General features: G+C 54.7%; 1 protein-coding gene across 1 annotated transcript in view; it reads right to left on the reverse strand.

Moving 5' to 3' along the window:
* ALK (ALK receptor tyrosine kinase) overlaps positions 1-27,866 on the reverse strand; it is a 674,923-nt gene that overhangs the window by 23,806 nt on the left and 623,251 nt on the right. Inside the window, exons 13-23 of the mRNA XM_008700561.2 lie at positions 21,168-21,318; positions 15,276-15,407; positions 14,388-14,532; positions 11,625-11,807; positions 10,290-10,388; positions 9,627-9,779; positions 8,504-8,608; positions 6,458-6,644; positions 5,642-5,732; positions 5,446-5,510; positions 3,674-3,803 (exon numbers count right to left, since the gene is read on the reverse strand). Of these exons, the coding sequence (XP_008698783.2) occupies positions 3,674-3,803; positions 5,446-5,510; positions 5,642-5,732; positions 6,458-6,644; positions 8,504-8,608; positions 9,627-9,779; positions 10,290-10,388; positions 11,625-11,807; positions 14,388-14,532; positions 15,276-15,407; positions 21,168-21,318 (1,441 nt within the window). The remainder of the gene's footprint in view (positions 1-3,673; positions 3,804-5,445; positions 5,511-5,641; positions 5,733-6,457; positions 6,645-8,503; positions 8,609-9,626; positions 9,780-10,289; positions 10,389-11,624; positions 11,808-14,387; positions 14,533-15,275; positions 15,408-21,167; positions 21,319-27,866) is intronic.

Below are 27,866 nucleotides of genomic sequence, written 5' to 3' on the forward strand. Positions count from 1 at the left end.
AAGCAGCTTCTCCTGAGCCATTTAGAGGTGAAGAATCCCAGGAAATGGGGTAGGAACTGTTTTACTGGTGAAAAACAGAATAGGGATATATTTTAAAGATTGACTTATTTATTTTAGAGAGAGCGAGTGAGCGAGCGAGCAGGGGGAGGGGCAGAGGGAAAGGGAGAGAGAATCTCAAGCAGTCTCCCAACTGAGTGTGGAGCCTGACACAGGGCTCCATCCCATGACCCTGAGATCACGACCTGAGCCGAAACCAAGAATCGGATGCTTCACTGACTGAGCCACCCAGGCGCCCCCAGAATAGGGATATATTTTAAATCAATGCATATAAGGGCAAGAGAGAAAGGTGAAAGGAAGAAGCAGGTGCAGACAGGGAACTCAAGCTACAAAAAGCAGCAGAAATCCATTGTCAAAAATGATGAGAAGTCCCTGTGGCTGGGGCCTCTTATTTCCTGGCTCCCGATGTGGCCAACTTTTCACCGGCACCAAACTCACCGTCATGCGTTTTGGAGCCAGCATTGGTTTGGCAACCTCGGAGCCAAAGATTGACCCTTGGGCATTAGCCCAAAGCCGAGGTCTCACCTGGACACTGTGATCTCTGGGGTCCAGGAGCCTCCCGTGTACTGAGAGCATCTTCTCAGAGCCGCTACCCACAGGCATTGCCATGTTCCAAACAGGTACAGACACTCTCGTGGTTAATGACGGCCACCTTTAACTGAGAGGTTACTGACCCCTTAACGGCTTCTGTCATTATTGATTGAATCAACGGATACCAGAGACAGCTGTTAGCCTATATCGGGCATATCTTAAACTCTCAATAAATATTTGTTGAATAATGATTGGGTCTGTAAAATTACTTTGACATTAATCTTTCCTTCTTGAGAAGGTGGGGTCCTAGGACCAAATGAGGTTTTCAGGAAATTTGTTTCCATGACAGATGAGGTCGGCCAGGGCCTCCGTTCTGTCCCACTGCGTCTGTACATCTGTTCTCTCACTTCATGTTCGCACACCTGTTATCTGAAGCCAGAGCCTCTGAGACCATCTCTCAGGTCCTTCGATCCTGATAGTCTATGGAACTGCTGGACCCCAGGGATGGCAGGAAGAGAGGACCAAGACCTTGTCTGATTCCGAATGCCCCGCCAAGTGGCTGCACACAGCAGGTCTCGGGTAAGCCCTGAGAGTCTCGGGGGTTCAAACAAACGAACCAGGTGGAACTCAGGCCTTTGAATCCTGAGTGTCACAGCTCTACCCATCATCTTTCGATGTGTGGATTTCTTCACCTGCGATGCTCACCGGCCAGTCCCTCTCTCCTTCATCCCGTGCAGGGTTACTGGTATAGCCCCCCACCGACGACAATGCGTGTTCCCTTCTCACAGTCACCCCCATCCTCACCCGGCTAAGCTGGATTTTGTGGCCCTGAGAATCCGTGCCCAATGCCTGACAAATCTCCCAGACCCCCAGGGAAGCTGCGGCCACCAACGCATGTGTGAGGGCTCCCTCTGGAGAGCTATAATCCAACCTTTCAAATCACCTCCCGTGGGCGGGCGTCTCAGGAAGGACCAGCTCACCTGGGATGGGTCGTGTGTATGAAGGTGACGAGCAGGATGATTGGGGTGCTACCAGACTTGGGGGCGTGGCTGGCAAGGAGAGCCACACAGGGGAAGAGCGGGGTCAAGGTAGATGAGTGGATTTGGTGAGTGGGATCCTGACCCTCAGAAGCGGCACGCCCAAGGAGAGTCGAGTATCTTCTGGCTGTGGGCATCCCTTGGGCAGCGCCTGCCGTTAGAGGCCACAGCTTGGCATCAGGCTCCTTAGGGTGGTGCAGGGGGTAGAAGGTGGCGTGAGGTGTGAAGGATCTGTCTTTCCTTGCTGGTACTTTGCTCTTCGGGACAATCTACAAATCATCTTCATCATCACAAGAGAGAGATGCTTTGGTTACAAGACAGAGGGACGATTCCCCACCGCCAACGTCCCTGGGCTTACCAAGTGATGGGGTCCCTGGTCCCCTGTACAAGCAAGTCTACCCTTCGTGTGTACCACACTTCCTTCTCAAGCCTCAGGAGTGTCCGGTAGGAAAACCAGAGCTAGATCTCTTTCCAAAGTGTGATGCTATGTGTCCTTATTTGACCTCTGCCAGAGCACTGCTGAGAACCTCAGGGCACAAGAGCTGAAGCTCTGCCTTGCTGACTGGTGGTGGGAAAGCCTTTGAGGCTGGTGTCCAGACCCGGCACAGATGTCTGCACAGCTGGCTGTATGGGCTCTCAACGGCCCAACCTCATCTTGGTATTCCATGGCTTCCCAAAGAGGATCATTGCGAGAAACAGCATGGTAGGTTGGAGCGAGCACTGAATCAAGAGTCCCAAGTTCTGAGTTCTAGTCTCAGTTTTTCCACTTCCTGTGTGGCCTCAGCAAGTCACCAAACCTCTCTGAGCCACAGTGCTCTTAACTGTAAAATTAAGGTGAGATCGATCCGTCTACTTCACAGGGTGGTTTTCAGAAACGTGGCAACCACGAGGAAGAGGAAGGTAATGCTGAAGAGGGTCATTATGAGATGGGGTTGGTCCTTCTCCCCCCCCCCCCCCCCGCATCCTCCTGCCCTCCATGGTCAGGTGTGCACACACGCATCTTTGCAGGGCGTTAGACCGGGTTCTTCTTAGGTGCTGAGACAGGTCACCCAGAGGCTTGTAGGAATAGTATGGAGGCTCCCAGGGCTACGGTATCCTAACTTCAATCGGACTGACGGTGGGGATTAGAGCAGGTGTGACCTTTCAGTGTTTCTGCCTCTGTCCGAGTCCCTGAAACACGGTGTTCAGTTCTGGGCTTTCTGTCGCAAGGCGGCCGTCCTCTTGTCCTGTCTTCCTGGGGGTGGAGAGGGTGCAAATCTTCCCTGTGGTCTTCATGGTCCAGCAGCGACTTGAGGAAGCTGGGTCCTAGCTCAGGGGTCTGCTCTGCTCCAGTTCCTGGTGTTCAAGGCCTCCGGAAGACCCTCCAGTGACAGGAGTGGGCCGCTGGACTCTGGGTACACCTGGTGGGCTAGTCTTAGAATTTAGAACAACCTCCAAGATATTCTAGTCTTGAGCCCTTGGATTTCACACTGCCGATCCTGAGGTTGGGGGTTCACAGTCCTAAGCCGCATGGTTGTCTAATGGCCAACCAGGGCTGGGGGGTGGCATTCCTGGGTCTACTCAGGTTTCTTCGCTCCCCCAAGCTCCAGCCCCTTAATCATGACACACATGGAGAACTTTCATAAATATTTCCGTATTTTATTTTGACAGTAAATCCACAAGGTCAGGATGTCCCCACTTTAGAGATGAGGATAGTGGGGTTCAGAATGAGTTGATGTAGAATGCCCTGCCCCCAAGTCCGTTGAGTGAATGACATGGCCGCCATGAGAGGCCCCCCCGCCCCCGCCCGTGCTTGTCCCTAATTCTCGCAATCAGTAGGCCACAAAAATGGATTCAGGCTGGAGGACCCATTGCACAAGCCTGGCTCAAGTTCCCCAGGGTGGGCTCGGCTGGCATCTACCTTCTGTCTAATCTCTCCCGGCCATTCCCCCAGATCCGCCCAAGGGCTGACTCCCTCGGTTGCTCCTCAGGCTGCCCACTCTTGCCCCTCCCACCCTCTGCTCCATCCCCCCGGTACAACCACTAGGGAAAGACGGGGTCTCACTCACCGGGCGAGGGCGGGTCTCCCGGAGGAAGGACTTGAGGTCTCCTCCTGCCATGAGCTCCAGCAGGATAAATCGGGGCAGGGCTTGCAGACTCACCCCAATACAGCGCACGATGTTCTGGTGGTTGAATTTGCTGCAGAGCAGAGGGGAGTAACCAAATTTAACTGAGCTGAGTCTGGGGAAATCTTAAGCAGGAAAAGCAGGAGACAAAGTTCTGTTTTCGGCAGCTGCATTATGTAAATGTGCTCGGTAAATGCGGGGAGCAGGGCTCCCGGACGGAGCCTAGGCTGGGGAGAATCTCACTGCGGAGCAGGTGGAAGCCGCAGAGGGCAGGCCGGGCAAGATTCAGTCTGCCTGAGAGTGTCTGGCTGGAGGCAGGAGGAAGCTGCACAGGGACTTGGTGAGGAAGTGGGGTCGGGGGGACAAGAGAGCGGCCAGTGTCTTGGACGTCAGTGCATGGACTGCTTGCTAGGAATCATGTGTGTTCTTTGAGGAAGCCGTCAGGCAGAGAAGCTGCAGGAACTGCTTCCTACAGGGACTGGGGGAGCCCTGCCAGCTGACCGCGTGCGAAAGAGAGGGAGGAAGAGGGCCATGGGTGCGTCCCGCATGGGTGTTCATGGGGAGGGACTGAGTCTGGCCAAGAGGCCCTACGATTTGGGGCCTAAGATGGGGCAGTGGGGCCAGCGCACTCCATGTGGGCACATGTGCAGAGCTGAAGGACTACACTCTTCACCGAAATACAGCAGTGATGGGAAATCAGCAATGGTGAGACTGGATGATTTGCGTCTCCTTCCATATCATCTTATGATTTCCAAGTTTTATTCAATAATCATGTATCACATGTCTAATCAGAAAACATGCTACCCTTATGCCTTCGGCTCAGGGCCTGATCCCAGGGTCCTGGGATCGAGCCCCGCATTGGGCTCACTGCTCCACTGGGAGCCTGCTTCTTCCTCTCCCACTCCCCCTGCTTGTGTTCCCTCTCTCACTGGATGTCTCTCTCTCTGTCAAATAAATAAATAAAATCTTTAAAAAAAAATGCTACCCTTAAAGCAAGGGGCTAAGCCTGCTGGGCACTCTGCTCTGGCCCCAGACCCCAAGGGTACCTCACATTCTGTCCCGGCCTTATTCCCCTGTGACTTCCGTGCGGTGGGTGGGGGGACCCCAGGCCACCCCACTGTGTCTGGATGTTGGAGGCTCTCCAGCGCCACAGGAGGCCATGAGCCCACGTGGCGAGAGCTCAAAGTCAAACACCTGTGTCCTCTTGAAGGTGCTCTGCTGTCAGACCTCATGCCCTCGGGAGCCCTGGGCACTGAGATTTCTAGTGAGGGGCCCCAGAGCCACACATTGAAGGGTGCAAGTCAGCTGGTGTGGAACGGGGTGCGGGGGCCTCCATCCTGTTTAAGGATGCACTTCCTTTACACAAGATCTGAGAGCTGGGATTGGTGAGGGGCCTGTGGAAGAGTCACCTGGGGTGAAAGTGTATCTTCTCCTGTCAACAACTAGCACGCTCTATTAAGAAAAGGGGGGACCCGCACTGGATGACACAGGGGTGCTCGTTGAAGGCAGAGTGATACCTGTCGGATTATTAGGCCACAGAGACTTTTTTCTCGGATGACCACCTGGGGCTATTTCACTCAGGTAAGATGTGTTAAGAATTTTAGGGAGTCTCCTGGTGGAGAGGAAGGGGGCGCTGGAGGACAACACCGTTTCCCTTGGAGACTGACAGGAACATCCAACAGGGGTGGGGGGTGCCTCTCCGTGGCTTTATTTACCTGATTATCAGGGCTTCCATGAGGAAATCCAGTTCGTCCTGTTCAGAACACACTTCAGGCAGCGTCTGGGCACAGAAGGGGAGGGTGGGAAGGTGGAAAAGGTTGTGAGCCGCAGCGGGGAGAGGCTGTCAGCCAAGAGCTGAGGCCCACAGAGACTGCCGCCCAAGGTCAGGCCCGCGATGGAGCTGCCTCTTACCTTTACAGCCACTTGCAGGGGGCTCGGGTCGCTGGGCACTCCGGACACCTGACCTTCATACACCTCCCCGAATGCACCGTGGCCCAGTCCCCTGTGCAGACGAAGAGGCAAGGTGAGGCAGAGGGGGGCGGGCCACGAGAAAGAGACACACAGGAGGTTGGGGTCACGTGTGCACTCAAGAGTAATGCCTCCCACCTGGCTTTGCTAGACCATCCCAGGCCTCCACTGCTTTATCTGAAAACTGGCAAGAAAGGTTCCAACCAGGGATTCGGGACACTGGTTGAATGTTCATTCATTCAGTGAAGACTAAGTAAGTCTTTGATATCCGCCGGGGTCATAGAGGTGAGGAAGACATGGCCCTGCCCGGGGACCGGCTCCCACGCCCTGGGGAGGGACAGATCACTGGTGGACACTCCTGCGGGGTGCGCTCAGTAACTGATGGAGGAAGGCCTGGGGTGCTCTGGAAGCTCAGAGGAGGGGCACTTTGCTCCACCTGGAGAAGGAGGGGCCAAGAAGACTTGGGGAGGGAGCACCTGGGTGGATTTTGAGGACTGCCCCGGCTCCCTCCCATCTTGTTCTACTCTCACTGTGCAAACCCCATGAATAGATGGGGCGCTTAGACAATCAAATACCCCCCCTAATGGCCCTAAACATTAAACCTCCTCCTCCCGGGAGGGCTGGAAATGCCCTGAGAGGTGGCTTTGCTGGCCTCTTGTGGCTAGAAAAATCATGGTGCAGGGATGACATCCAGCCCCCTAGGGCGCCTCCCCACTGGCCATCCCCGCCCCCGCCCCAGCACAGTGGTGGGGCGCTCACCGGATGAGGGTGATGTTTTTCCGAGGCACCTCCTTCAGGTCGCTGATGGACGAGGTCTTGCCAGCGAAGCAGTAGTTGGGGTTGTAGTCGGTCATGATGGTCGAGGTGCGGAGCTTGCTCAGCTTGTACTCAGGGCTCTGCAGCTCCATCTGCATGGCTTGCAGCTCCTGGTGCTTCCGGCGGTACACTACGGGCAGGTGAAGGTTAGCTGCAACGTGGTCTGCACCAGACAGCCTGGCCCCTGAAGCCCAGCATGGGCTGCCTCCTCCAGGAAGCCTTCCTGGATCGCCATCTCCTCCTTGGGGATCTAAACGTTTCCATCACACTTAGTAATACTAACAGAATGAAAGATCATTTAAAGGAGCTGTACAGTTTAAAATCATGTAAATGGAAAAGATTTTATTGGCTCCCACAGGAGCAGAAGCCCGTTAGCTGGGGTCCCCGGAGAAGCAGACCCAGGACGGGATTCAACGTGCAAGGATTTCATGAGGGGAAACGGCTGAGAGGCAGTGGGGAGGGGCTCGGGCAGGCTGGGAGAGCTGCCAGTCGGTGCTGAAAGTCTGATCCCCAGCGTGGGAGCACGAGGGAAGGTTGAGTGAGGACCCGAGAGGACCATGCACTCTAAACGAGTTTCAGCCAGACTGCCGAAAGTTCTGAAGCTGAAGCCGGCCCTCAGAGGGGTCCCCTGTCTCCCAGGGACAGACCTGCCTTAGAGTCTCTGTGGAGCCCTGTCACTGGGGGGGGGCGAACGTGGCCGTGGCCTTGAGAGTGCAGCTGGGGGTCCTGGTCACTTGGGCTTCCTACAGGTGGAAGCTGCCACGGACTGAAACGGTCCCTTAGCTGGTATCCGAGGACCCACGTGCATTCTAATCCCACCTTCGTTACTGACAAGCTGAGCAACAGTGACCAGGTCATGTGACCTCTTTGGCCCTCCGCCTCCTTCTCTGTAAGCAGGGACAGTAACTCCTGCCTGTCCCCAAGTGCCGCCGCCCCCCACTCCCTACCCCTACGAATGTCGTAATGAAACGAATTCACCAATGTAAAATGGTTTTGGGAAGTTCTAAAGGGCTCTACCAGGGCAAGTGACCATTACCACTGTTCTTACTATCTATCTGTGGGAATGTTCTGTAGGGCCAAGTCCGTGGGAGGCAGGACGAAGCTGTGATGCACAGGGTGGATTCTCTTTCGAAAGCCCAGTTTATGGGCCAGGCCACGCGAGTCGACGGCTGCGTGCTTAGGCCCCCGCTCTCTGAAATGGACCAACTGCACTCATAGGGTCAAGGGAGGAGTCAGTGAACCAAAACGTGCCAATCACCCAGCACGTGGTAAGTGTGCAGCAAGTGTTAGCTCTCATCACCCTGTCCCTCGGAAGGATGGCATCATATGGGAATAACGCCTGTTGCCATCCCCTTGTCCACCCCCAGGTGCCCCTACCAGCCCCCCGGCTGCCCCAAAGGGGCTGCTCTGAAAGCGCTGCTGGGGCTGAGCCTTCCCCTCTGCCTCCCTTCACATCCCTGCCCACCTGCCCTGCACACTTGCAGCACTAAGAGCCTGGCTGGACCGCGCCGAGCCCTGCCTATCTGCTCACCTTGGCTCACAGGCCTAACAGAAACACTTAGAAACCAACTCCACACTGCCTGCTCCATGTGGGGAACGGTGGGGCTGGCGGTGTTCCCGGGGCCTGAGCCAAGCCATGTGTCCACTGAAGCCCATGTCTGATGGCAGCTGGAAGTGAACTCTGGGGTGGGGTGAGCGACTGTGTCCTCCTCTGCACAGTGCCTCCAGAAGGCTCTACGGTGTGTGTGTGTATGTGTGTGTGTGTGTGTGTGTGTAGGTGTGGAACCAGCAGTTCCTCTAGGGAGCTGGCATGGTGCTAGGGGCTGGGGGAAGGGGCTTCTGTGGTAGGCTGGCCGGGCTGCTCTAATCACCACCCACCCAGAGTGACACCTCTGCATCATGGCAAAGCAGGGGATGCTCTTCTGTTCCACCAGATCGGCCTTCCTTGCTCCCCCCCGCCAAGAAACCCCGGGGCTCTGGCACACTCACCAATCATGATGCCGGAGAAAGCCAGGACCAGGGCGGCCACGAGGGCTGAGGTCACGACAGACAGGACCAGCGAGAGCGGCAGGTGGGGCTCTGGGGTGGGGGACACTGTAAGATAGGTCCCCGTGGGGCACTGGTGACAACGCTAATCACCCTCTCAGCTGACTCCAAGAGAGAAACACCCTCCCCCAGCCCAGACTAACGCCAGCCGCGGCTCCCGCACCCTGGAGGCCGTTTTTTTGCAGAGGGCCCGGGGCGGAAAGTGGGCTCATTCTGGTTTACAACCTTCAAGAGTAGCTTTTGGGTGGAGGGAACACGTGACTGGGATAAATATCAAATTCTGGACATTGATCCCAAACATCAAGTCCACAACGACAGGAGGAGGGTGGGAAGGTGAGGCAGTAGTGGCTAGGGAAGAGAATCGGAGGCCTTAGGTGACCAGACTCAGTATGACCCGGGAGCAGAGGCGGCCCGTCAGTGACACCGGGAGGCTGAGTTACTGCCCATGGTCCCCAGAGTGCTGGGCCTGGAGCACGGGAGGGAGGGCCTGGGTGCACACTGGCACAGCCCACCCTGGGACATCCTGCCCAGTCCTGGACACTACATCTCATAAGGACATTGTCACTGGAACGCCTGCAGACTCGGGACACAGGACGAGGAGGAGACATAAAAGTGTCCTGTGTGAACTGATGGAAACAAATGTGTCTTTTTTGTCTGGAGACTTGAAGGAGGAGGACCCAGGTCGGTCTTCAAACCCCTGTAGCGCCTGAGAGGTGTTGCAAGCCCAGCTTGCAAACTCTGGATGGGACAGCGTGCTTTGGGAGTGTCGAGGTCCCTGGTACTGGCGGTGTTCCAGTGTGGACAGCATGGCCCTGTGGTGGGGACGTGGGGGTTCATGCCCTGGCTTAGCAGTGGGACTAGACACGTTAGGGCTCCTTCACTGGCCATGACCCGCCTTCCACACACAGGTCCCTCTGCCCAGTCCTTAGAGCACCCCTGTTGGGGCGGACAGGAGGGGGTCAGGACGCTTACAAAACTGCATCTGAGGAGAACCAGAATCGTGGGAACCTGCTGCAGCCACTGTGGGTTCACACTCCGGGCCCCTTCCCTGTCACCGCCCTCTTACCAATGCAGGAGACGCCATCGTCAGCCAGCACTGTCCCGTGGTCACAGAAGCAGATGACCTTGTGGCTCTCGGGGTCCATGTGGCACTCGTCTCCCTCACAGTGGCTGCAGTTCAGATAATGCTTAATATTCACTTCCCCATGGCCCTCCATCACTGGCGACAAGAAGGGAGGATGAGCCTCGGGTTGAGGCCGTGAGGACCTCTCTGCACCCCGTTCCCGGTCTCTGTGCTTTCTCTCTGCTGGTCAGTGTGGGTCCTCTAGCTCCTGTCCCTACGTCCCACGGCCCTGAAGGACCGCTGTGTAGAGGGAAGTCCCTGATGCATCTGAAGGAGCTCAGACAGAGGACGCGGGGCTGCATTTTTGTAGGTGGATGGGAGGGTCGGAGCGCGTGCCCCTTGGGCTGGCTGGCCCGGTCGGGGCGGGGGACTGTTACTGCCGCATTTTCTTGGACCAGTCTGCCTGAAAGTCAGTCTTCTGCCTCCATGTGCATATCAGACCACACATCCTGACTTCCAGAAAACTTGCTGAGATGAGCAGTGGGCCTGTGAGGGACCCATAATCATGCCTTTGTACCTTGGCCTCGTGTCAGTGGCCCTGAGGTTTTGTCTGGGTGGGAGAGCTGCCCTGAGCAGGTCAGCTCTGCCGCCTGGCAGAGGGGATACCTTTTAAAGCGGGGGTATACAGGATGCCCAGCGGACTGATGAAAGAGACCCCGTCCTCCCCGTCGATCTCGGGGTCATTGTTTGAGGCCGCGTTGCCGCCTGTGCCAAACCAGAGGAGAGTTTAACGCAGAGAGGCAGGGGGCCCAAGTCTCAATACATTTGCACATCAGCGGGGCATGCAGGGGCGGTGAAGGCCTCAAGGTGGGGCGGTGGGGAGGGAAGGGAGGCCTGGGGCACAGGGGCGGCACTTGGGGTGTGGCTTGGTAGATGCTGGGTGTGAGGGCTACGTTCCCTTCAGGTCCGGGCCAGCTCCCGCCGGGGAGTCCCCAGCACTGCACTGGGGCTGCTCGGAAGCAGTGCATGTGAACAAGACTCAGAAGAGGTCTTGTGTCCTCAGGCTGGACTAGCCCCTCGGGGCCTCTTCCAGAACTAGCCAGGCCAGTAGTACTGAGGGGTTGCTCTCCAGTCCCATTGGGGCAGGGTAAGACATGGGGGGATGGGCCCCTGTGCCTTTAGGCTCCTGTCCCTCCTTTCAGCTGGGCTGGGTTATCTTTGGGCTCCCCCCTCAGGCTCCTCCCGCCCCCCCTCAGAGTTTGGAGAAGAGCTGCAGGTTAACACAAGCATCTTACACACGGCGTAAAGCAGAACACAGACAGAACATCACAGAGCATGTGCATGCATCGTGTCCTAATCTGTGGGGGTGGTGGAGCCGCTGTCTCCCAGCCTCTCAGCCCCGCAGCCTCACAACTTCAGAAGGCTCTTGTGCTCTGCTCTGAAGCTCGGAGAGAGCTGGGGCCAGTGGCCAGCCGCTGGCCGATGGGCTGGGCTGGGCCTGCCCATTGGCATGGAGAGGGGCAAAGTTCTGGAAGCTGGCGGGCTGGGGCAGGGAAGGGAGAGGGAGTCCGTGAGGCCAGAGGCCACAAACCAGGCCCTTAGGGAGCTGGTTTGGCAAAGACTCAGGCCAGGCCGTCCAAAGGGAGGCACAGGCCTGGGGAGCGTGACCTCCAAGGTTCTGGTGCCAGCACGACTTTAGGGGTGGCTCAGAGAATAGTCTAGGCATCAAAGCCATTTATCACTGGTTTTGGGAGAGGGGGGCATCAAGAACACACGAGATCTTGAAGCGGTTGCTACTGAAGCCTTGAGGCAGGATGCTGGCTCGAGAGCCAACACCCTGCCTCTGGCTGGTCCTACGGGGCCGAGAGGAAGACGTGCATGGTGACATCACAGTCCACACTTGGGGTGGCTGGGGGAGGGCAGGCGAGGGCCAGGGAGAGGACAGGGGGTGCCTAGGACTAAGGGGGGGGGAGTGACACCTTGAACACGAATCATCTTTACCTATATATCCTCCGCCTCCTCCACCTGAGGAGCACCCCCCTCCACCCCCTCCGAAACCCCCTCTTGTCTCCCACCCCCACTTCTTCATGGCCTGGGGGCAGGAATGTCCTCCGGTGGCACCCTCCAGCAAAGACTTTCCAGACCAGAGCAAGGAAGTGTTATCATTCCAGCCACCTCCGCCACCTGCAGGAAGAGACGGAGAAGACCCCAGGTGAGAGGGCGCTGGCTAGTTCCGCTCCCCGCTGCTGGGTCTGGCAGGAGGCAGGACGCCACGTGCTCTGAGGACGCTCGCTCCAGGCTCCAGCGCCAGCGCCCCGTGGGGCCTGGGGGCTTCAGCAGCCACAGCTGGGAAAGCAGGAGCGTGCCCTCTTCCCTAGTGAGAACTGCTTCGGCCACAGCCGTGCACATCCAGCTGGGACCACGCTTCAGACCCCTGCTTCCCATCAGGCCTTTGGAGCAAAAGCTGGGGAGAATGCTTGGTTAGGGATGGGGGACGTGGGGGCACAGGCAGCATGACGGTGAAACTAATCCTCTGCCTTCTCTCCATGCCCCCAACTCCTGAAGCTCAGGTTTGTTTCATTAATGCTTCTCACCCCAACAAGGACCGGGACCCACCAGTCTTTGGGCCACCAACTGTCAAAATCCTGCTGGGGTCACTGCAGTGGGTTCCTCTGTGGGAATCCTGGACTAGGCTAGGCAACCCGATGGGCTTTATTGTTTACTGCTTCTGAAACCCTGGGCCATAACTTCCCTGTTCTGAGCCTCAGTTTCTTCACCTGTAACTTGGGGATAGTAAGACTTGCCTCATTGGGTTGATGTTCAGACCGAAAGGGCCAATGGGCATGCCAAATGCTTCCTAAACCACGACATGGAGGGATGGTTGGGCGTAAGAGGTGGAACACAGGTGTGCAGAGGGCTTCACACTCTGAAGCTTTGTCTTGCTTGACTGCTTCTAAGGAGATGCTCCAAGCTCAGGGGCACGGAAGCTGGGGGTGGGAGGGGGTCGGGGGAAGAGGTGGGCAGTCCCCTTGTGATGACAGCTGTTGGGGCTGTGCTTCCCACTGCCTGGGGCTGCTCTGAACTCTCACGGAGGAAATGCTATTTACAGAGCCGAGGTTGAATGCAACTTTATCTTCAGGCCACAGGTTAACCACAATCAATCTCTCCTGCTGGCCCTTGAGATTCCAGGACCCTCTTTGTCTCCCCCTATATTGTTTCGTATGACATTTCAACAGGCGGCCTACTGCAAAGACCCCACAGTACTTTCCGTTCCAGCAGGTGCCGGGTGGTGAGGACCTGGAGAAACAGCAGTGCGTGGGTCTGCAGAACCACGAGTGTTAACTGGCCTAGAAGGGCCTTCTGGAAGAATGTGTGGCAGAGGCTCTTCTGGACCCCGAGGGGGCAGCAGGGAGACATCGAGGTGGGGGAGCTGTGGAAGGAGAGCACTACTGTGCTAGAGAGGAGCTGGGTTTTAGGACAGGAGGCCAAGGTCAGGAACAAGCTCAGTCTAGAACAGGGACGATCAGAACTGAATCAAGGCCCCCAGGTAAACCAGCTTGGGACGCTGCAGTCCTGTGGCATCCAGCTCGGGTTTCAAGCGGCTGGCCTCCCTTCTGCTAGCCGGAGGATGGCGTGTGCGCCGTTCAGGGCCTTTGATGTCTCGTGGCAAAGGGAAGGCCCCTCAGCAACATTAGGGACCTGAAGTGGGCCATGAGCGTGGATGAGAATGACCGGGCCCTGATGCCGTGTCTGCCCTCCCTCCCCTGTGCCCGCCACTCTACCCTTGTGCCCTGCGGGGTTCCCGGCTCAGGGGGTTTCTGATCCCCTACTCTGTCTTACAGCTTTTTTTTTTTTTTAAAGATTTTATTTATTTATTTGACAGAAAGAGAGACAGCCAGCGAGAGAGGGAACACAAGCAGGGGGAGTGGGAGAGGAAGAAGCAGGCTCATAGCGGAGGAGCCTGATGTGGGGCTCGATCCCATAACGCTGGGATCACGCCCTGAGCCGAAGGCAGACGCTTAAACGCTGTGCCACCCAGGCGCCCCTGTCTTACAGCTTTTAAGCAAATGTATGGAAAAGAAAACAACCTGCAGGGGCACCAAGAATAGCGCTGGGTTGTCCTCACTGAGACCCCAACCCCTCTTTCTACGCTTCCTTCTCTCACTCGAAGGGAAGGTTGAGTGTTTGTTTAATTAACCTTGAAACTTAAATGCTTCTAAAGATCCTTGGTCTGATTGTGGAGAAAAGAAAATACAAAACTGAACTGCATTTTCCCTTCAGACATGGCTGGCTTCAGAGGAATCCGAATTCACACCCCCTTCAGTGTCTGTCTCTGATCTTTGTGTGGCTGGCTCTCACTCGCGAGCACGGATTGCCAGGCCAGACGTGCGAGCTGGTAGCCCAGGGCCTGGAGGCACCCACACAGGGACTAGGAGGCCTGACTCTGCCGGCACTTCTTCCATCGGCTCACGTCCAGCTGCATTTGAGGAAACCCAGGGAGGCTGGGCTGCCTGTCCCAGTGCAGCCACCTGTCTCCTGTGCTCCGTGACCTTTGCAATTCAAACCCCACATCAGCAAAGACGCCGCCAGGTCCACAAGCTGCGGCCCGCCCTTCCTCCCTCAACGTGGGTACCAGTATCCAGAGCTCCCAGCTTCTCAAGCACCAGCCGCGGAAACACAGGTGTGTGACGGCTCCCGGCCGAGCCCGAGCTCACGCAGTCTTGGGGGTCCATCCCAGGGAAGCGCAGGCTCGCGGCGCCTTACCTGCGGCTCCAGAGTTGCCGTTCAGCCCCAGAACCGAGGAGTTATTCTCCAGTCTCTCTGGGTGGAACGTGTCTGTCTTGGCCCCATAGGCCCTGCCGCCACCGCCGGCTGCAATGATCAGGGGCACTGGCACGCCATCCTTCATCTGCCCGGGGAGACGATCAGAGATTGAGAAAGCGGGCGGGGCTCCCACTCTGGGGACCCCTGAGCCACTGCTGTGTTTAAAGTGTCAGAGTGTTTGCTGGGCCGTGGTCTCAGGGCTCTGACCTCATGTTCCAGCAACCTATCTGCTCTCACCGCCCCCCTCCTCCAGCTCCTCTATCCGTCGGGGTTCAGTCAAAGACGATCTAAATATATGAATCTAGATCTAAATATATGAATATCAGCAGGTGGGATGGATCTTTTCCTGAAGCTTCTCACATTAGCCTCAGAGGACTGGGTGCTGGTGCTCAGAAGCTCGTCTCTCTGCTCCCTCTTTCCTCCCCACTCTCTGGGGTCTTGGCTCTGACCTCCACAACTTCATGATGAAGCCCTCAGCATCACTGTCCTGGTGGGAGGACCTAGCAAGAAGCCTTTGCCTGCTTCTGATCATGTCAGAAAAGCCCACCTTGGGACAGAGGAGGGCACCGTGGGACCCTCTGGAACTCTGCGGCAGGGACAGCAAGGCCTGCATGGGGACATCGAGATGATACGTCTGCAAGAGAAGAAGCTGCCTTTTTTTTGGACAGACAGGGACCCTACATCCCTCTGGGCCTTGCTTTGCTCATCTTTAGATGGGGCTAAGGACGCCTGAGGTGTTGCATTCCCAGAGCTGTCATGAGGATCTGACAGGACAGATCCGTGACACACACGAGTCACTGCCCATGGCAGCTGGGCAGCAGGCCTTACCTTAAACACGTACGTGGCTCCGCCTCCACCTCCACCCCCTCCTGCCCACTCATGCACACTCCTGTTCACACGGATCTCTTCTTCTATCACGTTGTTCTCACCAATGCACACTTTCTGGATTAATCGGTTTGTCTGTAGAAACAAAAAGTACCTCTCAGGTTGGTGCCCAAGGTTCTCTACTTCTCAGCAGACAGACCTTCTATGCTTCATGATAGGCTCTGATGACCTCTCAAATAGCTTACAGTTAAGTTGAAGATATCTATATATCTATAGATATATAGATATATATACATAGATATAGATATATGTTATGTATCTATAGATTGATAAACTGTCCCTATCTCGCTAGCTAGCTATCTAGCTATCTATCTACACACAGAGAGATAACTGTCACTAGAGAGTATTAGAGAAGGACCCTAAGGTAGCTTAGATAGAAAATGCATGCAAAGTTGGGGGACAACAAGCAACTTTGTTGCTGACTGGTAATCAAGGAGGACTGCCTGTAGGAGGTGGTGTTGGGCTTGGCATAGGGAGCTGGGCTTGGCATAGGGAGATTTTTTAAAACAGAGAATGGGGGAAAGTCAGGGCATTCCAGGAGAAGAGAGTAGCATGAGCCCAGAGAGAAAGAGGTGAGGGGGGGATTTGAGGGAAAGCATAAGGAGTCTCTTTGGTTCAGAAAAGTCCACTTTAGGACAGATAGATAGTCCAGGAGGACCTGTTAGGATCCTCTGGACTCTGAAGAGGGGATGACCAAGGCCCTAGGTAGGGAGGTAGGGCTGGAGGGAGTGTAAATGCGACAGGTAAGGACAGTCAGATAATGGCCAGAAGCCTTGAATACAATCAGACTTCATTCTCTAGGCAGTGGTGAGCCATTGAAGGTTGTTTGAGCAGTTGCAGTTCTGAAGTATCATGGGAGGAGAGCACAGCAGTGCCTGGCCAGGCTTGGATTTAGTCCCAGCCCATCTATGGGAAAATCATTTCTCCGGTTTGGACATCTCTTCCCTCCCATCTAAGGTCCCACTTCCTGCCTCCAGAAATCCCCTGACGCAGCCCTCCATGGAGCTCTCTGTGTCCATCACGGAGAACTGGGTGTGACCCCAGGAATCTGCAGACACCCTGGGTGTCTGAGGAGGAGGCGCTCAACCTCTCTGGGTGACTGAGGAGGAGGCGCTCAACCTCTCTGACCTCCAGGTGTGGAATGGGAGTGTAGATGCCGCAGGCTGTGTGGACGGAGGATCGTGTGTCCTGTGTTAGGGGCTGAATAGACAGCTGCTGTTATTTCACACGGTTCTGGTGTGGACCCAGGCATCCAGGAGTCCCTGGGGACGTGCAGGAAATCCCCCTGACACAGAATCCTGGAATCCCTGAATAAAGAGGACAATGCTTCAGGGAGAGCCAGCCTGCCTGCTGGGCACAAGAGCTAAGAAGAACGCTCCAAACATCCACCCGACTTCAGAGGAAAATGGCTTTTCTTTCACTTATTAGAAAAAAGGCCAATAAAACATCACGTTTCCATTGAACGCTGCTGTGTAACCAGCCAGTGGACACGGCAATTCATCTTGAGCCACTCCTTATGCTAAAGCACTCAGGGGTGCCTGCAATGAGTACTAGAGAAATTTCCAGATAAATAGCCAAGATGCAATTTGTTTTATGGCATTTTGGATTTAATGATGGAAATAATTTGATATCTTTTAGAGTGGATTTAGTGTGGGTGGAAGGTTCTGAATTGCTACTGTAGAGAGCTGACATTTCTCCTGTACGTGTGCGCAGTGCTGTCCAGAAGGGGGGTGGCGGGGGGGGGTGGGGAGTGCTGGGAGGAAACCCTGCTAACTGCTGCCTGGGGTGGGCGTGACATGCCAGGGCCATGCCCCAAGGGCTGAGCCCCGGGGGCAGGGGACCCAAATGTGGGCTGTCCGCTGGGCAGAGCAGAGCACAAAACACAGGGTCCAATCTGGCTTCTTGACTGACTGTGCTGGAGATTGGCTGAGCCATGTTGGGCAAGGCACCTCACTTCCCTGGACCTGCGTCCTCCTGTGCACATCGAGGGCTGTCCAGTCTGAACCAGTGGTACTAAGAAGGTCCATCCCCTCAGACCCTGCTCTCCTCCTCCTCTCTGTCCGGGGGGGGTGGTGTCCACCCTTTGGGGATGCCCTCTTCCTGGGAACAGAATCTGCAGATGGCTGGGATTGCAGGAGTGGGAAGGAGGGATCAGTTGGGCTGGGGAATGGCCTTTCTTCTAACGAGAGCCCAGACTCACGTCCATCCCCCGCCACACCCCTGGGCTTCTCCTTTAAATTGGGTGGGGGAGGGGTGCCTGGGTGGCTCAGTTGGTTAAGTGGCTGCCTTTGGCTTGGGTCATGATCCCAGGGTCCTGGGATCCAGACGCCCCATGGGGCTCCCTGCTCAGTGGGAGCCTGCTTCTCCCTCTCCTCCTGGCTTGTGCTCTCTCCGCTATCTGTCAGTATCGTCTCTGTCTCTCAAATAAATAAATAAATAAATAAATAAATAAATAAATAAATAAAATCTTAAAAAAAAAATCTGGTGGGGGAGGCGAAGAAGGGTGGATTCTCAGTCTGCCTCTTGCCGGATGTAGCAGCAGCGTTTGGCAGACTTGATCACATCTCCATGATAGACTTTCTTGGCCTGACTTCCAGGAGGCCACACCTTCTGGAATCTCCTCTGCCATCCATGGCTCCTTCCCCTCAGCTTTCTCTGCTCTTCTTTGCCCTGACCTCTACATGGTGGGGGTCCCTGGGGCTCAGCCCTTGGTCTTCCTCTTAATCAGTACTGCTCCCTAGTCAATCTCATCCTAGCTCGATTTTATGCTGACGTCTCCCAAATGTCTATCTCCGTTTAGACTTTGCTCCTCAAGTCCAGTGGCCCATCTCCGTTGGCTACCAGAAGTCTCTACCTGGCTGTCCACCAGACCTCTCCTAACCTCGTCCCCAAACCTGCTCCTTCCACAGCATTCCCAGCTCAGGTGACAGCAGTTCCTTTGTTCCCATGGCTCCTGTGTGCAGTTCTTGGAGTCATCCTTGATGCTTTCTTTGTCTCAGTTCTTCATCTAGTTGGGCAGGAAATCCTTTTTGATTTTGCATTCCAAATATGCCCAGAATTCAGCCCCTGTTGCCATCTTCATCCGAGCCACCATCATCTCTTGCCCGGATGAATGCAGTAACCACTGAATTCATCATGCTGACTCTTCCCTTGGTCCCAAGGGGGCTATCTGCTGTACAGAGGCCAGAGGGAGTCTTATAATGTACAAATCACAGCAGCTCCCTAACCCACCTTTAGGCTCAAAACCCTCCTATGGCTTAAAAATGTCCTGATGGTGGCCCGATCACCTCATCTCTCACCGACTCTCCCTCTTGCTCCCCCAACACACCCCAGCTGATCGAGAGTACGCCAGGCACTCTCCCACCTCAGCGCCCTGGCTTCTGCTTGGCTAGCATCCCCAGATATGCTCCTGGTTCGATCCCTTTCAGGACTCTGCTCAGCTGTCATTTGTTCAATAGGCTTCCCTCGACCACCCTCTCTACCATTGCAACCTGCCCTGCACACCTGACTCTTGTCACCCTACTTCCGTTCACTGGAACACATTCACTTCCAGGTGTTTTTATTGACTGATACTACTAGTCATTGTTCAACCCTCCTCCCCCAATGGGAATATTAGCTCCTTCAGAGCAAAGATCTTTCTTTTGTTTGTGGATATATCTCAAGTTGCTAGAACAGTGACTGGTGCATGGAAGGTACTTGATAGATATTTGCCGAATACATTTGAATGAATTGGGGGCTGTCTGGGTGAGGGCTGACCCCTCACAATTTTTGCCTTGTGAGTGATGGAAGTTGTACAATTTAACATCTAGGCCAGTGGTTTTGCTCCCCTGGGGACATCTGGCAATGTCTGGATACATTTGTGATCATTAATACTGGGGGATGCTCCTGGCATTGGGTGGATAGAGGCCAGGGACCCTGCTAGAGAGCCTACAGTGCCCATGACAGTCGCCCACAACAAAGACTCATTTGCTCCAAAATGTCAATAGTGCTGAAGTCAAGAAACCCATGCCACCAGACGAGGCTTGGGAGGAACTGGAGAAGCAGTAGCTGAAGGGTTTCCAGCGGCTGGAGCCCATCCCAGGCTCAGGTGTGGCCAGGCACAGAAGAAGAGCAACTTCACACAGATGTGAACCAGGAAAGCTGCCAAATCCCGCAGTTTAATTCATAGCGTGCACCCCATTCTCTAGGGGATCCTCTCTAGGCACCATTTTTCTGCCGAGAGAGGACTGGAGGTGCAGGTAGTGCCATAAAAGAGCTTTCTTTCTCTCTCTCCCACTGACTCCTGATGGGGGAGGTGTGGAGCCACAGGGAAGACCCATGACCCAGACCCCCACCCCTCCCCAACCCCATCCCTGCTATGCCCGGCCCCACCAGCAGGGGGTGTGGCTGAGAATGGGCTTCTTCGGAACTCTCCCTGTGCATTCCCGAAGTTTGAGAGCAAGTAGGTTGATTAATAAAATGATAAAGTGCAGCAGCCCCGAGGAACAAGTAGATTACAATTGAATTAAAAATAAAAAGGACTTGGTCCTGTGAAAAGACATAACTGATTACAATCCAATCAAGTAAAAGTCCCTTGCAGAAGTCAATGCAATCTTTCTGCTTAGATGAAAGAATTACATTAGCACTCAATACATTCCTGTGGAAATTACAGCAGCCTGTAACTTAATGACTTAATATATTATATCAGGTTCGAAAGTCCTGATTGTAGTTGCTAAATAAAAGTTGGAGTCCAGACATTTCTCGTGTGCAAGGTTGCACCTGCGGAGCTGACTCCTGCCTGTTGCCTTGTTTAAACCCTGTCTGGTGGGGGTGGGGGATGGGTGCTGTGCTTTCCTCCTTGCTCCCAGACTGGGGCCCAGCTTTTAGGAGTCCTGAGCTTATTCTGTGGAATTGTACTGCTTTCTGGGTCGTCCTTGTTCCCACATCAGTCCCCCGAGGCGACTCTTGAATAAACTCTTGGGGAAGGGGCCCTGGGTCCTGGGCGCTAGAACCCATCTCCGTGCCTTGGCCCCGCCCTGGGTGGAAGCTGGGCTTCAGGGGACAGTGGGGCCTGGCATCACGGTGTTGAATTCCTGCCAGGACAGCCCGCACCACCAGGGTCCTGTCTCCCCCAACACAGACAAGGGGCAAACAACTGGGATGCCCCAGGTCTCCACGGCTGCTGCTTTGTTAGTCTTCGAAGTCCCATTCTCCTGGCGATTTCAGATCACTACCGGCTTTCTCAAGGCCTGCTGTTGGAGCTCTCCTTGTCTGACAGGTGGATACCGCAATGGGATCAGACACCAGAATGACAGGCTGCCTCTGGGGCTGTAGACAATGGCAGTCTGGCTTGTCAATTGATGGCTTTAAGTGGGGAAGGGCATAGAAACCAAGGCCCAAGCAAGGGCGGAGCACGGCACAAGCAGGAGCCAGAGTCCCTACTCTTCTGTACTCTGGATTTTCTCCTCTGTAAAATGTCCTGTTTATGATAATAGGGCTAAAGACTATGGTGCCCCAGCAAGAAAGTTTAGGAGATGGGCTTTAGTTTGTAGTCTGCTGAGAAGAACAACCATTTGCCCATTCAAGGAGGATCTTTAGTTTTAAGGGTTACTCTTGAAACCCATGCCTCCACCTTGGTTCCTGTGGGGATGTGAAACCCCAACAGCCATACCACCCGCTTTCTCATACACCCAAATGGGCCTGGAAAAGGAGGGGTATTTGTAAGCAGAGTGAGGGGTGAGTCCTGCCAACTTTGAACGTGAGCTCCCAGAAGGAGGGTATCCAGGGTGATGCCCTCCGAGGGGCCGCCTGGGTCCTGGTGAGTGTGAAGGAGAGGTCCCTGCTCTGGGCACTTACGCTGGGGCAGGCGTCTTCCCCCTGTTGTCCAACTAGGATATACAGCATGTCGCCCTTCTCCAGGTTGAAGATGCCCAGCACAGACACGCCGTGGGACCGCATCATGGTGTTCTTCCCGCCTTTCCCACCAGCAGCTCCGTAGCCTGAGATGCTGCAACGGAACAAAGCACATGAAGACTGAGTCCCTTCCTGCCGACCCAGCAGCTCCCCGTGGGCTCAGCACACCACCATTGAGGTCCTGATGGTTCTCCCCCCACCACCTTGCATCAGCCCATGAAGTCGGAAAGGAGGTTTCCTCTCCCCACAGTCAGGAGAGGACGGTCTGGTTTATAGAGGGATAGGGAACTGCCTCATTCCCAGAGCCAGGAAGGTAAAGAACTAGTATGGGGTATAAGAGAGAAAGAGAGGGACAAAGAGAGAAGGAAGACAGGAAGAGTCTGTTCTGTTTTAATGGGGGGGGGTTGGGGTGATGATTTCCTGAATACCTGGAATGTCCCATTACAGTTTCTCTCCCCGTCTGAGATCAAAGGACTCATGTGACTTTAGACAAATGACTTAACTTTCCTTGGTCCACATCTGTAAAATGGGGACAATAAGCCAACCTAATGTCTAGCACATGTGTGCGTGAGATTAAAGGAATTAAGACTCGTAGTCATAGAATTGTGGCTGATATATAAGTTATTCCATAGTATTATATAATTATTACAACTTATATTATGTATTATTATTATTAATGGTGGAAGTAGCAGTAATTGACTGGGTACACAGTTTTCAAGATTCCTCCCCGGGTCTTGACACAAGGAAGTCCCACATGGAATGACCGAGGTGAGCAGTGTTTCTGAGTGCAGACTGTTTATTCCCATCCCACTAGTAACTCTTTCGAGAGCCATGTGTGTGCAGAAAACAACCAATCGTGATGAACAAAAACAGAGTGGGGGGGGGAGGGAAGCACAGGATTATTTCTGTGCCTCTTAGGTTGTTGAGATGGAAGAGGAGAATTCAATTGGCGAAACTCATCAGAAAAACAGCATGTCTTGAAGAGAGCGCCACACCAGTTACAAACGCCTCCCCAGAGGCCATGTGCAAGGGAAAGGGCCTTGGGAGGTTTTCATGTCCCCGTGTATTCAGATCCAAGGTCCTTTATGAAAAGCATTCGGGAAGAGATGCGAGGCGGTTTTGTACATGTGTGCATGTGGGGGCTTCTCCACCTGTAATTCTAGGAAATGGCCCACATTCCAAGTGTGCAAGGGGCCTCCTGGGGGCTCTCCCAAGGCAGAGCTAAGCCCCTCTGTGCAGAGAGAAGCCTGGAGGGCTGGCTGATTGCTAACGTGGCAGGAGAAGAACTGAGGTCTCCGTGGAATGCCATGGAGAGTCTCTGATGTCTGTCACCCTGTCGGTGACCAGACACTGATTGGAGCTCACTGAAAGCCGACGCGGTTTAAGGCTCTGTGCATGAGGGGAGACTTGGGGATGAGCTTCAGCCTTTCATGGGGCTTCCAAAGAAACTGGAGAGGCAGTTATAGTTATGAAAAGAGAAGTCTTACCCTGAGGGTGGATATATTAGGGAGGCAAAGAGGTTCTGGGGTTCTCTGACCAGAGTAGACCCTTTCCTAACTGGGTGTCCTCTTGGAATCCCAGCCTCTTCTGTAGTCAAAGAAGAACCGCATCTTCTTCTCTGAACTCACAGGGTAGCGGAGAGGTTCAGAATCAACAAGAGATCATGGGTGACAGCCCTGAGAAAGTGACAAATCTCCGCACAAAGTCAGGGCAGTCAGGTGTTCAGGGCTTGGGACAGGACTGTGACAGGCATGCCGCTGCTGGACATTGGGGACAGAAGTCTGAACTTGGCCTCACGGCAGAGATGATGGATGGGTAGGACTCTCACACAGGCAGAAAGTGATGGAGGAGAGGAGTCAGGCCTGTGTGAGCAGAAGTGAAGAGTCAGGAAAGCCGCTGGTCAGTGTGGCTGCAGCAGGTGGCTGGAGCGGGGCTGTGAGAGGATGTAGGTCTGCAGAGAGGGGCAGGGGCCAGTTCCTGAGCATCCTACAAGGTGGCAGGCATGAACGCATAGGACATCCCCCAGTAGCCATAAATAGTAGCTGTTAGTAATTCACTGGACAGATGAGGACACTGAGACTCAGAGGGACTCAGTAACTCACATGAGGCTACACAGCCAGTCATTGGCAGACCCCGCTCCAAGCCCCGATTCCCTCAAAAAGGCCATTTTCTTTCCCACATGCTGTTGCAAGGCTTTTCTGGATGCACGGAGAGGGTGGTCCGAGACGCTACTGGCCCATCCTTGCTCCTGACTCATTAGAAAGGGAGAAGGTGCCCAGGACTATTAAAAGTCCGAGGGAAAAGGGAGGCTTTTCAGGTGACAGGAAAGCAGCAGGATTATTTAGCTCAGGGAAGGGAAGCCTGGGGCAGGGGTGGGTGGAGCTGGGGTTCTAGGGATGGTCTGCACAGAATCTAGAGAGAGCATGTGGTCGGGCCCCCCGCCTTGGTTCTGCCCACTACTCCATGTTTCCAGGGCTTCATCAGGTTGTAGAGAAAATTCTTTCAACCTGAAGGTGTTCTTTGCTTGGAGAACTGCTACCCGAGACAGAGACCTTGTCCTGCCCACTTGTGCTATGGCTGAGCGGTAAGCTATACCCTGCTCAGCCCTTCCTGAATCATTTGCATAGTCATTTGCATCAATCTGCATACATTATGAATCATTCTGAACTCTTGCACATGATTAAATTTAGCCAAATTATTATATTTTAGAAGTTGTTTGCTCCTGCCTCCTTTTTCCTCCCTAGCCCTTCTTTCCTATTTCTCCTGCCCCCCCCCCCCAGATATGAACCCCAGTCCCCCAGCCCCATCTAGGTCTAGACCTAGCTCTTGGCAATGAGGTGGGATGCAAAGAGGGCCGAGTTCTGAGTCACACACTGGGCGCTCTGCTGGCTGTGTGACTTGGGGCAAACTGGTTAACCTCTAGGAGCTTCAGCTTGCCTGAGAAGAGAGAAAATGAGGACAAGGACCCCTGCCCTCATGGGGAGAAGTAATGGATTTGAAAAGACTGCATGAGGATGCCAAGTGCAAGGTAGGACTCTAGGCTGGGTTGGCTCCATAGAGTAGAGAGCAGAGCTTGGCCACCAGCTGTCAACAGCCGGATTTTACTTTCCTGTGTTGGCCTCAGCTCCACATTTCCGCCCTGGACTAGGGACTGGCTTAAAACCAGGGGAGCAGGTGACTGCCTGCCTGGACTAATTGTAGGAGAAGCAGCGCCTCCCTCGTCAGCCCTCCGACATCCCACCGTAGAGCTGCACTCCTTTGGAAGCTTCTAGTCGCTACTTACAATGCTCATCGCTGGAGTGGGCTGTGCCACAAGGAGACAAGCATGGGCTTGAATACAGACAGACCTGGATCCAAATCCAAGCTGTTGTTCAAGGCCCTGGAGTGGGTGAGGGACATCCCTCCCAGGTGGGGACCCCGCACCTGGCCGACCTGGAGAGCAGGCGCCTTCTTAAATTTTGTGCCTGAGGGCACCTTGCTTACCTCTCCTGGTCCTGGCCCCAGGCAGTGTTACTCATTAGCTGTGTAACCTTTGGGTGGGTCATTTACCCCCTTTGAGCTCCAGTTAGTTTCCCTATCCACAAAAGGGAGATGATAGTATCTACCTTGAAAAATTGTTCTGATCATTAAATAAGATAATACCTATAAGGGACCTAATTCAGTGCCTGGAGGGCAGTCAGTGAGCAACATAGTAGCTGCTGTTCTGATGCACCCCGGTGGGTGAGCCTGTCCCTTCTGCTTCCGGGGGTGACTTCTGGGAGGGGGAAGCAAGTGAGTGAACGAGCCCCGGATTTCTAGAGAATGGGGCAGCAGGTGGAGTGGGGCATGGCCAGAGGAGCCTGGGGTCAAGGCTGTGGGTTTCACCCAGGAGCCACCTCTGTAGGGAACCGGTGGGGGCACAGGCAGGCTTGGCCCTTCGGAAGACCCCCCCCCCAACCCAGTCCTAGGAATCATGTCACACATAACCTCAGCCCGGCTCTCTGCAGCGGCTCCCCATCCCTTGTAAACAATTTATTTTTGATGGTTGACGAATGACAACAAATTAATATAGCTGCCACTCATGTGGGGAAAATGACTTGCAGTGCTTCCAATTTACTGGAAATTACAAGATACTGTTCTTGACGAGTTGATGCTGTAATTTTTTTTTTTTTGTTTTGTTTTGTCTTTCCTCATCTCAATCCATGCCCCCTGGTCAGAATGGATGTTTATTGGGTTTGCGTTTTGTATTATTGACTGTGAGCCATTGTTACCTGATGTAATTGAGTTGTGAATCTTTTTAAAATAAAGAATTAGCAGCAAATCAAAGTGGCTGCCTGCCGGATCCTGAGATGCGAGCGCGCTAGTGTGCGGCATGGTGGCCTGTCAGTGCCACCTTTCTGCGGGGACACTGGTGGGGGCCAACCCCACTTGGAGATATATGAAGCACCTCATTCCTCTCACCCCACTCTGGGCTGTGCCTCTACTTCCCAGGGGGACCTTGGGTGAGTCCTTTCTCTCTTTTGCATCTTGGTTTTCTCTGCGGCAAAATCGGGGTAGGGAGATCTGCCGTGCCCATCCCAGCCCTCAGGGTGTAAGGGCTCGGTCCGTGGGAAATTTCTGTTTCCATGTATCGCTGCATTATCTAGATGGCTCATTTGAGCCATCAGGAGACACTGCTGGGGGTAGCGGTAAAGGGCAAGTAGAGGAGGCACGCGCTTCTCCGCTTCTCGCAGCCCCAGTTCTGTTCTGGATTGCTCCGGTGAGCAAGGCTCATGGTTCACTTCTTCCTCCACCCTTCCTGACCAGCGCAGCCCTACGTGCCTGGAAATGTCAGTGCTCGAAGGGATCTCAGTAACCTCTCTCGACAACCGCTCCCTCTACAGAGAGGGCCACTGGAGAGAAGGGAAAGCACACTGTCAAGGTCACATGATGTCACTGGTGGAATTTGGACCCAAACACCATCCTGCCTGCAGCCCATCAATCTTTGCGTAATCTCCCTGCCTCCGACTTTCCCTGCTCTGTGCTCCTCGTGGCGATGGCTATCGGCACAATTACTCTGGCAATTGATCATGCCTGTGACTCTCTTCTGCAATTGTCTAGAACTTCATTGGCGCTGTGGACTGTTAATTTAACTTTTCTGCCCTGCAGTCTTTGCAAAGATGGTGAGAGGCTCCAGAGTCTCAGTCCTCTCGGCAGGTCCTGAACGCCTAGTCAGGGACCGGCACGCAGTAGGAGATCCAGGACTGTGGCTGGACTGGGGTGAATGACGGTGTCATCCAGCTGTGCACACCGGTCCTTGGAGCCAGGTGAGGAAATGAGTGTCAGTGGTGGAGACCATCAGGAACAGCCATGGCCCAGGTCAGCCGGCAGGATTTGCTGGCTCCAGCTGGGATCCAGGACCTCTTGTACATTATGTCTGAGGAACGAGTGAACCATGAGAGAACTGCCATCAGGAGCTGTGGGCCATGCTTGACAAATGTTTTTATAAATGATCTGTGCGTGTGGCGGTGGGGCAGGGGAGGACGGAGGGCTAGGAGGGATGCTGAGCCCTAGAGAAGCAGGAAGGCAGGCAGAGGGGAGAAAGGGAGGGATGGACCGGAGAGGGAGGCAGAAGAGTGAGAGGGGCCGCCGACATCTACTCAGTGAGCACTGTGTGGGGGTACATCACACAGAGTCACATGAAATCCCCAGCAGTCTGTCTCTGCTCCATGGCGGGGAGGAGCCCCCCACCTGCCCCAGCATCCATGCCCTTTTGGGGCCCCACTTCAGCCACCACCCTCATGGGCACACACTAGACATTGTCACTCAGAGCCATGACCCAGAAGTCTCCCTTCATCAGTGTCACTCTGGCTGTTGCCCTAATCCTTGCCTGTCCTTCTCAGTCAAGCTCCTTGAGATGGCAGCTGTCACTCACTGTCCTGCCTCCTCAGCCCCCAAGCATGGGCTGTCACCTGGCTTCTGCCTCCTCCCCCAGTCCTGCAGTCATGCGGATTCCACCTCCCAAACACTTCTTGACCCCGTTGGGCCCCTCCCTGTGCCGTCTCCCTGCCCCTGGCTTAGCTCTTCAGGGCTCCACGCCATCAGCCTTTCCCTCCACTGTCCCTGCCTCCAGACTTGCTTGTCCCCCAAGCCAGCGCCAGGGGGAGCTAACGGCATTCGGGTTGTGATGTGAGGCTCCAGCCCCAGGGGCTCCTTCCTCCCCTCTTCTTTGTGGACAACTCTATCACCTTCAAGACTGAACTCAAGCTCTGTCTCCCTGTGGAAGCTGTTCATGAGCTCAGGCCCTTCCCCAGCCTCTGAGACAGTACTTTCTACACCACACCGAAATGCTTTGTTTCTGGGTCCAACACCCCCATTGGCTGGGGCTCCTCCTGGGCAGAGAGTGGGCCTTGTGCACCTTTCTATACTTAGTGGCAGGCAGTGTTCTAATATGTGCTGAACGCGGGCCACAGAGATTTGGGAAGCAGGAGGGGAGCAGGTCTGGACACCAGGACATATGTACTTGGAGGGAGTGAGATCATCCCTGTTTTGACAGAGGAACTGGCAAATCCAGGGGAAGGGGACGCCCAAGGCAGGAAAGCAGGGGTCTGGGGGCGATGGGGATTTAGGTGTTGTCCCTGAATCCCCCTCCCCCTCAAGCCTGCTGTTTCCTGCCCCTAGCCT

Source organism: Ursus maritimus, unplaced genomic scaffold (assembly GCF_017311325.1).
Source record: "Ursus maritimus isolate PB19 unplaced genomic scaffold, ASM1731132v1 scaffold_6, whole genome shotgun sequence".
NCBI classification, from domain to species: domain Eukaryota; kingdom Metazoa; phylum Chordata; class Mammalia; order Carnivora; family Ursidae; genus Ursus; species Ursus maritimus.